The sequence below is a fragment of the Fulmarus glacialis genome, unplaced genomic scaffold, assembly GCF_000690835.1.
Source record: "Fulmarus glacialis isolate BGI_N327 unplaced genomic scaffold, ASM69083v1 scaffold22238, whole genome shotgun sequence".
In the NCBI taxonomy this organism is placed as follows: domain Eukaryota; kingdom Metazoa; phylum Chordata; class Aves; order Procellariiformes; family Procellariidae; genus Fulmarus; species Fulmarus glacialis.
Genome location: NW_009227866.1, coordinates 13,627 through 24,935, shown reverse-complemented (window position 1 = coordinate 24,935; position 11,309 = coordinate 13,627). Strand labels below are relative to the sequence as shown.

The 11,309-nt window shown below is 54.0% G+C and overlaps 1 protein-coding gene across 1 annotated transcript in view; it reads right to left on the bottom strand.

The window, feature by feature from the left end:
• Nucleotides 1-3,708: 3,708 nt before the first annotated feature.
• The window catches only part of ASTN1 (astrotactin 1), a gene marked incomplete at its 5' end in the record, with an annotated part of 18,243 nt that continues 10,642 nt past the window's right edge, over nt 3,709-11,309 (bottom strand). The window contains 5 exons of the mRNA XM_009583302.1: nt 3,709-4,087; nt 9,125-9,308; nt 9,942-10,042; nt 10,173-10,308; nt 10,653-10,804. Of these exons, the coding sequence (XP_009581597.1) occupies nt 3,853-4,087; nt 9,125-9,308; nt 9,942-10,042; nt 10,173-10,308; nt 10,653-10,804 (808 nt within the window). The remainder of the gene's footprint in view (nt 4,088-9,124; nt 9,309-9,941; nt 10,043-10,172; nt 10,309-10,652; nt 10,805-11,309) is intronic.

Sequence of the window (11,309 nt, the reverse complement as noted above, 5' to 3'; positions counted from 1 at the left end):
CTCCCAAATTCCCAGCATCTACGGAGGTTTGCAAAGCAAGGACTGAGAGCCCCTCATGGAGGGTGTGTAAATGCAGTCTTCCCCCTCAAAACCCAAGGGGGCCTGCAGGAATCCACCCTTCCCTGTGCCCAGCAGAGCGGGTAGGCGAGGTGAGGTGCAGGACACGGCTCTGGCTCTGTGTCCTGAGTGGTTTGGGACTTGGCTAACCCAGTGGGCAGACAGGCTAATGCTAAACTTGTGTGAAGACGCACCTGAGTTCAAAGGCTGGGAGTGTTTCATCCGCTACCAAAAGATGACATCAACTGGACCAAACTATAAACAAACACTCCAGTTTGCCAGAGCCACGGATTACTAACAGCTCCGTTTAATAGTCAGTTAAATTATCATCTGGAGTTTTACATAGTGTTACAATGATTTTTTTTTTGTTGCTGTTGTTTAAAACCTTTTTTTTTTTTTTTAAAGTAATCCAGAAGGGTTTTGTGTTTCTTGCCACATGGCTATCTCACCCTAAAGCACCCTACTTTCAATCTACAGTAGTAAAACGTCACATTAGAGTTTTAATAGAACATCAAGGAACATGAATTGTAGCCATCTTTGTAAAGAAAAGGACCAAACCATCTTTATATGTTAAATAACTCCACGACAAGTAAAAGGTAGTAATGCTATTACAGAGGTACGGGTGCAGCAAAGAAAAGATAACGACCCAGAGGTTCATCTCAGGTGAATGATTGCTCATTAATTCAGAAATAAAACAAGAAGAGAGGGCAGGGGGGCGAGGGATATTGCAGAAATGGATGGAAAACAGTGTCTTCTCCAGGTTTCGTGTGGTTGGCAGCATGGGAAGAACCAGGAGTCCAAGAGAGAAAATACTGTGCAGACCCAACAGTAGGACCCCGCGGCAGACGTGGACGGTGTCAGCTCTGCAGGGAGGGGCACACCTTGGGGCTCGCCCACGTCTGTTTTGGGTGAGCAGGCCCCATACGACACATCTCACCAAGGCCAGTCTGCAGCCATGGTGCAACCCCCTCCCTCCGGTCTGGCCCCCACATGGCAGGCTGCTGGCATTTGTCTGAGATGGGCTCATGTCTTAGTTGAGGGATTTTGGCAAGAAAATCCAAGTTTGGGCAAAATTCTGACTTGCAAAGCCAGAGCAAGGAAACCAAGAAGGAAGCCTTCACAAAGCCCAGGGCCATTGTGAAAATGGCCCCGCAGACGTGCCACACCGGCCCCCGCCAGCGCAGCGGGTGCAGCAACGCCGCGGCCGTCAACCAAGCGGAGCACAGCCCCACCAGCAGACTGGGCGGTCCGTCATGGGATGGGGATGCCGAGTCCCGTCCAACTGTGCAAGGGTGCTGCCGAAGGACCTTGGACGGGTGGCTTTCCCCTCACCCTCCGGGGTGGTCCATCTCCCAGCCCCCGGGGAAGCTGGGGCTGAGGGAGCGGAGTCCAGCCCAGCCAACTGATGATGCTGTGGGGTTTTGGTTGACCACACAAGTGCTTTGAAATGTGAGCGCGGAAGCAGAACAGAAATATCTGCAGAGCCCCAGCGCAAATCTTGGGGCCGGATGAAAAAGTAACCTAGGCAGGTGTGAACGCATGGGGTGTCCAGGGTTTTCCTGGCAGCGAGTGGTTGGCAGACTGCACCGCTCCCGTCCGTGCTGCTGCACCTAGTAAGGAATAAAAGAGAGGAGTCTGCTACCCAAAGGAAAACAGTCTGCGTTCCATATAAAGGCCACGTAAGCGGTATTACTTGGCGAGCAACCAACTTGCGTCTGGGCCAGAGCAGTCTTCGTTCAAGCATCCCTCAGAGGCGTTGAGCGGAGGTGCCCTTTGCCCATCCCTGGATGGCTGCCTGGCTGGAAGTTAAAAGTTGTCTCAGCATCCGCTGGGAGAAGCAAGAGGATAAACCAAAGTGTCTTGGCCAAGACTGCCGGTGGCTGAAAGGAAAAGGAGCAACGGCTCAGTACGGATCACCTACCCACGTATACCTGCGCATGGAGAGAGCGCTGGTCTTGCCCTGAGCCCCAAGGCAGCATCAGGCACATCAAAATATAAGGAGAAACATGTGAGAAAAAGCCAAAAGGATCCAGTAAACTTCCTTCTTGCAAAGAGCAGGTGTTTGCCCGATGACCCCTGCCAGACACATCCATTACAGAAACGACACGGGGACGCCCAGGTAATACTGACTGGTGGTGGCTGCTCCCGGCAGCTCCCCGGTCCAGGCCAGCTGCCCGCTGGAGAGGGAAGAGCCCGCAAGAAGGGAAGAGCAAAGCACTGTGTGGTCCTGCAGGAAGATACTGAACTGCTGTTGAGCAAATACTGTATTGCAGCGCTGTCGGCTGCGACTGGCTGCAGACCACAGCCGCCTCCCTCTCAGCACCACGCAAATATTCGAGCCGTGTCCTTGGCAGGTAGGAGGAGGAATGAGGCAGAAAATCATAAGAGACAAGCTGAAGATTGCTCCTGCCAAGACTGAAAAAATGAAAAGGAAATTTCTCTCTGAAGAGGCATCGTAAAAATCCCACTGTAGGGCTCCTGGCTTGTCCAGATCAAAGGTGCACAGCTGGCAAGTCCAGAGATACCTCCTCTGCAAACCAGACTGGAAGCTGAAGCTAAAAGGAAGCCGTGTGCTGCCTCCAACACCGTCAGTGGTAACGGGGTTTTGGAGAACAGTTTGCTCTGAACCAAGCCTAGTGTCCCAGGACAACCCCAGTTCTCTGGTTTTAAAAAAAAGTCACTGGCAAGAGCTGCACATGTGAGTGGGAACACAGGCAAGCAACACCCCCAGAAGCCTGCCCACCACGCCGTGTCACCGAACCCTCTCTGGGACCAGGACCTCCAGGACCACCCTACACCGCCGCGTCGGGGTGCTGCTCCCCTCGCCGTGCAGACCCTGGGCTACGCCACAGCTACAGGGCGGCTGGTGCAGAAGGCAGCCTCATCCATGCCGTCTGGGTGCTGGTCTCTTGGCTGGGACTCTCCTGAGCAGTAGTTTGACGTTGCTTCAAAGTCTTTATTATGGTGGGTAAAAAAAAAAAAAATAATACTGGAAGGGATTTTTAAGTTGACTTCCTAGGAATGTGGTCCCACAAGAAGAAAGCTCACGATGTCCAGCTGACCACTGGCCCTGAGGCCAAGCTGCCTTTGCTCTGGAGGACTCTGCATCTTGGAGCAGATGTGGGCTTTGACCATGACAGAAGAACCTGAGGAGATGGGCTCACCAATGCCCCTCTCTCCTCGCCCCAGCTGGTGACACCACGCCAGCCCTGCCCTGCAATGGCACCGTCGCTCGGCCAGGTCTCATCCAGACCTCATGCTTTACAATTGCAAAAAAAAAAAAAGAAAATCCCAACCCTCTTGGCCATCCAGTGGCTGTTTTGCTCAGCCATAACCATTAGCATCTCAACCTGACCTGCATGCCCTGCCTCCATTCTCCCAGCCCTGCCTCACCTGCTCTCCGGTCCTGGCTGTGTCACCATGTTCCTCTCGTGACCGGTGTCCCCCACCCTTGGGGACAGTCCCCACAGCCAGGGCAGGGATGGGGCAGGAGGAGAGGGCTGTGCGCTCCCAACCGGTCCTCTCTACCGATGCTGAGGAACCTCTTGGCAAAAAGAATAAAACAAAACCAAGAAAACTGGGTCCCACAAGACTTCTAACTAGAAAGGCTTTTGGCCAAGTTGAAGAAGAAACTAATACTGAGTCAGTCCTGCACAGAGCAGCTGGTTTCGCTCCCCCGGTCCAAATTTTTGCTTCCAGAAACATCAGTGACACCCTCCCCCCCCATGGGTCCGTGTATAAAACTCTCACAAACGCCTGTGGGAAGGCCAGCATGAGAGCGGGCGCCTGCAACCCTCAGTAGTCCTTGTCACCATAGTCATTGTAAAGGACACTCAGCGTCTGCTCCTCGCACGTCTTCTTGAGGTCCCGGCTGAGCTCCGACCAGTCGAGCCCATAGGGCTTGATCTCGCTGTAGCGGCAGGCGAGGTACTTGAGGGACGAGCGCTGGAGGCTGATCTTGGGCTCTTGCAGGAGCCCGTTGCACCAGCTGCTGAGGTCCCCCAGCTGCGAGAGGATGAGGCCGGCCTTCCTGCAGCGAGGATGGGCAAGGGGAGATGCCGAGGGGGACGGACAGCGAGGAGGTGGCGGGGATGATGGAGACACCACGGAGGGGTGACAGGAAGGGCAGGAGGAGCATATAAGGAGAGAAAAGCAAAGACGGTTAAGGACACCATGGGAGAAAAGAGATAATGCAAGAGTCGGGCAGCATGGAGAGCAGCTGAGCGGAGCCCCCCGACACTGTCAGGACAAGGAAGGACGGCGGGGCTGGGGGGACACTCCAGCCCCATGGCAGCATTGCAAGCCTAAATGCACGTGAGAACAGCCCCCACCCGGATCAGAGAAGCCCATGCCACCACGGTGGTGCTGGACCTGCTGCCCTGGTCTTGGGACTCACCTTACACTTCCCTGCCCTGTCCCCCCTTCTTCTTCTCCGTATCGTCCCCACAACAAGGCCAGGGTTGCTGAGGGTTTAGCGAGGGGACAGTCACGGGTGTAGCTGTGAAACCCCCAACACCCCTTGGGATGGACATCATCAACGACTCAAAAGGCATCACCAATCACTGCTGCAGCTCCTGGGCCCCAGATATAAGAGGATGGGAAAGTGGGAGCCAATAGCACCGCCGGCAGTGGGGAGAAATGCTGAAAGGTGTCAGGCATGACACGTGTGGCCAGCCCAGGGCAGTGTCACCACGTCTGTCCTCTCCACGAAGTGCACGTATTGCACGTTTGGGAACTGTGCTGGTTGCTCATGGCTTGGTGTAGGACACCTCCAGTGACATGGCAGGAAGGGCAGGGAAAAGGCGGACATGCCAGGACCGTCGCTCTCTTGCCATCATGTGACTGAGGGGGACGTGATGGAGAAGAAATGCACAGCCGGCATGCCAGGGCACCACTGAGCATGAAGAAGATTTTGGAAAAAAAACCCCACTCAAAATATCATGCCTGGCTTGTGAGGGTCAGTATGGAAGGCTGAAGGTGAGGTAAAAATTATGATCCTCATAAGATGCAATATCACAAGATATAAGTACAAGGAATGACACTCCCGGTACATTACTTGTAAATTAGGAGACGTGTCCCACAGGATAGCGTGCAAACTAGAAAGAATATACTGAGGCATACAACATAGGTTTGATCCAAAAAGTTCTGAGAGAGCAGGGGATGTGGCGGAGCTTCCCAGTTCTTTGCATGTGCATTTTGCATCTTCCAACTGCAGAGAGCAAAACAAGGAAAGGCAAGTCATGGCAGTTGCGCTTCGTAAAGAGCCGCAACCCAGCCAAGGAAGCCAGGAGAGAAGGGTGACAGAGGGAGAGGAGGTCCAGGAGGAATCCATCTTCAGCAGAAGACAGACACGCAGCACCCCCAGGGCACCATAGCCTCAGTGTGGGCTTGTTCTGGTAGCAAGAAAGTGCTAAATTACCAAGCCCTCATGTTGGATGAGATATTGGAAGAGCACAGAGGATCCTGGCCAAATATGACCTAAATTGTGTTCTTTTCACATTTTTCCTCTTAATATTGTGCTTCTAATGCTTTTATCAAGAAAAACAGTTTGTTCAGATACAACACACTATGTTCATTTTAAATGTGTCTAGCACTTTGGGTGATCTCCAGGGAATCTGGCAAATGTGGAGGTAATGAAGTGTCTTGAAGGTGAGTATCACATGTGCCTGGAAACCCAGACAGAAGTTTAAGTGTCTCAAGAGCAGGGATAAGTTTCCTAGCCAGCTTCAAGGTCAGTTGGTGGGTTAGTATAGACAGGGAAGAGAAGATACATCCCCGTGGTAGCTTTAACTCAGCATCTGTTCAGCACAGAACAAATCGTGACGTTAGGGGAAAAAAAACCCTCTGTCACACCCTTACTTGGATAAGCAGGAGTTGTGTGTGGAGCACATGGCTGTGTTGTGGCTGGTTTGACAGCTCAAGTGTACATGTACCAACCATGGAGGAACACCCACAGCCCCTCCACACCTTCCTCCAGGTCAGTCGCACCATGGGAGAGCTGCTTGGAGAGGAATTAACTTACCCCAGGCCCAGCCAGAGCCAACCTTGGCTTTCCTGGAGAGGAAACCCTCAAGAGGGCCATTACGGGGGTGGCTGCAGCTCCAAGGGGCCAGGCTGGAGCCACCAAGAGGTTGACCAGCTCTGCAGCCACGTGACACCTGCAGCCCTGGGGTTCACATCCAGAGCACAGCAGAGAGGTGAAGGTGCTTAGCATGGTGCTGACTCTGGAGATAGCCACCCAAGCTGGCCAGGTCTTCCAGCCGTGAGAAGATAGCCGACCTCCCACTTTGGTCCCCACATCTAGACACCTAGGCAAGGTGCCGCGACTGCCTCTCTTCCTCCAGCGTGACGGGTGCCCTAACAGGAATGTTGAATACGATCCCACAGATTTTGGCTCAAAGCCCATAGACACCACCAGACTTCACCAGGCTTTGCCTCAAATCCTACTTTCACTTATTACTTGCTAGAAAAGGACTTGCGTTTCCCTCCATTTCTTCTTCTTAGGCAAAGTCCAGGGCTCTCTACAGCCCTTCTTGGACTGGGAGGGAGCGACTCGCTTTCGTAACCCCAGACAAGTTATCTGCGCACACCCTCGCTTCCTTCGGTCCAGCGGCCAGCGTCGCCAAGGAGGGAGGCGAGCGCACCCCAAGCGAGCAGAGCCAGAAGGCGGCATGGCCGCGTGGAGAGGGAGGGACATGGTAGAGTCAGTCGCGTGGGTCCACGCCCAGGACTTCAAAGGAGCATCAGCAACAGTCAAACAAACACTCTGTCTGCTGGCTAAATAATGTCATCTGCAAGTGATTTGTCCTGTCACCACCAGTCTGGATGCTTCGCCCTCGCAGACGATCAAACAGGAGGTCTGCTTTCCAAGATTTGTCATCACCAGAACCCACTGCAGCTGCCTAAATGTCTCTTTCCAAGTAGCGCGAGCTGCAAACACTTCATCAGCAACTTGCGTCATCCCATCCTAAGCGCTCCAGCATTTCCAGAGGGTGGAATTAACCCTCTGGCTCGTAGATTCACGCAGCAAACGGTAACATTTGGGCAATTCGGTGGCATTTCTGGCTGCTCCATGCCAACGCACCTCTGCCTCATGGGACTCGAGGAGGCAACTTCCACCCCATGTTCTGGCCGGTCCTTGGTCTCCTCACCGAGGCAGCGAGCAGCGACAGCAGTGCTCAGCCTGGGCGATGGCAGCGGCTGTGTGACAACTCCGGTCTGTCACGTAAGGAATTTTATGTACTCCTCATGCAAACCATCACAACAGATGTTAGATGGTCTGTGCAAACCGGGGCTGGATTTCACATCTGGAAATGGAGACAGAGCGACATCACCGCAGCTGGGCTCGAGACAAAGGTGAGACATGAGTCCAAGCCTGCTGATCCCACTCGGCGTCATGGGAATGAAGCAACCCTGGGCAGAGGAGCTGGTGGGAGCCTCAGCTTTAACAGGACTCCACGCGCTGGGATGTCACTACTGAGCTTTGAGGCTGTGCCCCAAAGAGCTCACATTTCTTAGAGCATAAATGGGAAAAGAGGAAAGAGGAAACACCCCAGCTTTGCCCCAACGGAGTGGAGGATCTCTTAGGAGTTTCCCACCAAAGCTGAACTAGGAGGCATGCCTGAGACACTGAGTGCAAGACAGCCACCAGCTCTTTGCTGAGTCTTTCTGATCGCCTAGCAGAGGTTTGGAGGACAGAGAAGGTACGCGGAGGATCTCCAATCCTCTGCTAGAAATCCACAAGTGATAACCTGGAGAAGCAGGGCTGGAAGACAGCTAGTGGTGAGACCAGCAAGAGGAGGTGTGGGGAAGATGTCCAAGAAGGTGGAGGCCATGCATTTCATAGATAGGAGCTGTTGCTGACGTACATTTGAAGTAATCCTGATTTCCGGATGGGCTCAAGGCTCCGGTTCTTTGGAGGCCAGATGCTATGAAACACCACTGCAGCCCACACAATCTCCCAGCCCAGCTTGCTAAACTGGCTGGAAACATCCACATTACTGGGAAACCACGCAGACAAAAGCAGACATCAAAGGACATGGGGAGAAGGAAACATCTGGCTGCCTCTGCAAGACCGGGGCATGAGGCACCCCATCCCCAGGCAGCTGGAGGGGTTGCAGTGACCTGGAGGAGCCCAGGGAGAGGACACTGTGCTCACTCAGGCATGAAGGGACTGTTTCAGCCAGGAAGAGCTCAGGGCAACCTCCTCCAAAACCTGCCATGGCAGCTCACCACTGCCTGGGCACCAAAAACACTCATGTCCCTGAGATCACCCCACACGACCACAGACAGGGATCAAAAGTGCCATTCAGACCCAAGGTCAATCCACTGCCTGCTTTGGACCACAAGTGACAGCGAGTTCAACACAAAGTGACAGCGAGTTCAACACACAGAGATGCATCCAACTCAAGCCAAAGCCCAGGAAATGAGGAAAGCCAAGTCAGACCTTGGCATGGCCCAGCACATGTATGTGTGTTTGCACGCACTTCATCCAGCAGCTTCCACAACCAAGTTCTTCTGTGTCACCTTCTCCAGCAGGCTTGAAGGTACAACCACCTCCTTGCACCTTCTTCCCTCCGTCAATGCCTGGGGCCTTTCTCTAGCAACACGCTCCGGCCACACTCCCTCACTTTCTCACCCGCAACAACCTCCATTCCTCAAAGGTGCATTATTTTTCCAAGACCTTCTATCTTTTTGCCTGTGGTAGCAGCTACTGAGGGAAAAAGAGAATCCCATCTTCTTCCCACCCCGCATAGCATGAACGGACTGGGCAAAACTCCAGAGACAGTATAGGGCTGGTGGGATGGACAAAGATGATGGGTTGACAATGGTATACTGGCTTCCACCTTCTCCTATATTTATGGTCCTTCAAGGGAGATGGCTGCACCCCAAACATATGCACAGCAGCCAGCAAAACAGGAACCCCACTGTGAGACTCTAAGCTCTATCATCAAACAAATTCATGAGATTTACCAGAGATCCACCTTCCTGGTGACCAACATCTACAAGGGATAAGCCTGTTGGTGGGCAGGCCTGCCTGCCTAGCCAACCCAGCCCCCGAGCCTACCTGGGCCCCAGCTCATCTTCACAGCGCCAGGTGAACTCCCCAAAGCTCTCGTAGTGCTGATTGTAGTGGTAAAGGACTCGGTGCAGGCTTGGGGAACCCAGGTCCAGCAGAGTGTTGTAGGCTGTTTGCTGCTCCTTGCCGCTGGTGTAGCCGTTGAAGAGATTGTAGATCTTGTCTGCTATTTCTGGGCAGAAGGACAGGGGATATTCAGTGGGGTACCAGGAAAGGCATGAACAAAGCCCACCAGGCTAAAGCTCAGCTCTAGGGAAACCAAGACCAGAGCCAAGACTTATCCCCGGAGTTACGATTTATGTCATATCAAGACAAGGTCCCAATGGAGGAGCAACAGAGCAGATGGCATTCCCCGGACGCAGTCCAGGTTAGGTTCCCGTAGTTTGGTCCAATTAGGAAAAGAAACAGGTGGTGTCATCAGGTACAGTTAATGAAATACCATTTATTTATGAGAATGCACACAACTGGGGTTTCTTCAGCACAGCCACCACCTACACTACTAGTTGCTTCCTGGGCAGGACAGGCAGGTCATCTTGGCTATTTCGGTATGTCCTGAATGCCTGCCCCTCCACCCATCCTCCCACCCCTCCACCAGCACAGAGTGCCTCTGCGTTTATTTGCAGAGAGAATGTGTGCCTCCTGCCGCCTTCCACAGCAACCCTCAACACCACGTGGCAGCCCCTGGGCCACCATGGGTGAAGGAGATGTTACAGCCAGGACACAAGACGTGTGGGGACATGTTGGAAGAGGGAATTCCCTGTTTCTGGTCCCAAGCATCACAGTCCAGCAGCTCCCTCCATCTCACCTTGAGCTTTCACATCGTCTACCACAGGGCAGGGGGTCTTGACCGTCACATCACTGGACCTGGAGCGTCTTCCTGTGTTATCGACTCCCCAGAGCGTGAACCTGGCCAAGAAGGAAAAAGGTGAAGCTCTGGACTCCCAAGACCTCATGCAAACACAGGCAGCATCAGGCAGGAGCACCATGGTCAGGGCGACGGCGCTGCCATGGGCATGGCACAGGGGAGGCGACTCACATGTAGGTGGTGTCGGGCTCCAGGCAGCGAACGATGAGGGAGATGGTGGAGGAGAGCCTGTCGGGCACTTGGGCCGGCATGGCGCAGGGTGACTTGGCGCCGGAGATGATGTCGTCCACGAAGCTCAGCACTGTCTCTAGGGAGAGAGGGGAGGACGCGCCGCGGGTGACGACACAGGTGTCCCTGGGGCTGCGGAGAGCCGCTGAGGTCTGTGCCCGCTACCACGCTGCCTGGTACCGAGGGGGACCAAGGCTCATGCATGAGGTTGGTGCAGAGATGGATCTTGCTTTTCCAGCAAGGTTTATCACCATGGCATGGAGGTGCCACTTCTGCAGCATGGTGGGCAGGAGAGGGGCTGCTTTCTCTTCCACAGGATACTGGATATGTTGCAGCATCCCCTTGCAAAGAGGGAGGCAGAGGCTCTCCTCCAACATCTCCATCCCATCCTCCCCAGAGACAACCAGTGGAGTCCTCGCTCACCTGTCTCCACCTTGGAGTGGTCCATTCTGTCGGTGACTTTCTCTTGACGGAGGAGGTAGTCGACGATCTGCACCCCGATGGGGGGCTCCGAGTGCCCCCACTCCAGCACCACCAGTGTGCTGCTGGGCTCGTGAACGGTGGAGAGCCGCAAGCGGGGGGGCAATCCCAGCCGGTCAACAGCTCAGGAGGGCACGGTCTGCCAGCTGTCCCCATCACCCACCCGTGCTCACCCTCAGCTGTATCTATCACCACCTTGCTGCTCCTCTGTGCCTTAAAAAGACAGCGAAACCGCCAGGCTGAGGCACACAGTGTGGGAGAGATGCTGAGGACAACCTCTCCACCCAACCCATGGCTGGTGCAAAAAGCAGCATGAGCATGTTTGCTAGTGTCACTGCTGTGTAGACCACATGCAAATGCACCAGAAATGAGTTGGTTTCTGTAAGGTAGTACGTAGGGGCTGTTTTTGCATTACTCTCTCGCAGCAAAAGGGCTTCAAAGCCATTAACCCATTAATCCAGCAACCTCAGGAGAGAAGTGACACCCCCCGCTCCCCGCTTTCCTACCTCTCCTGGCTCTGGGCATGCTGGTCCACAGGGCTCCTTCCCTGGGGTTGCTCTACTGAATTTAGAAAAGACACTGCACCTCCGCACCCTCTGC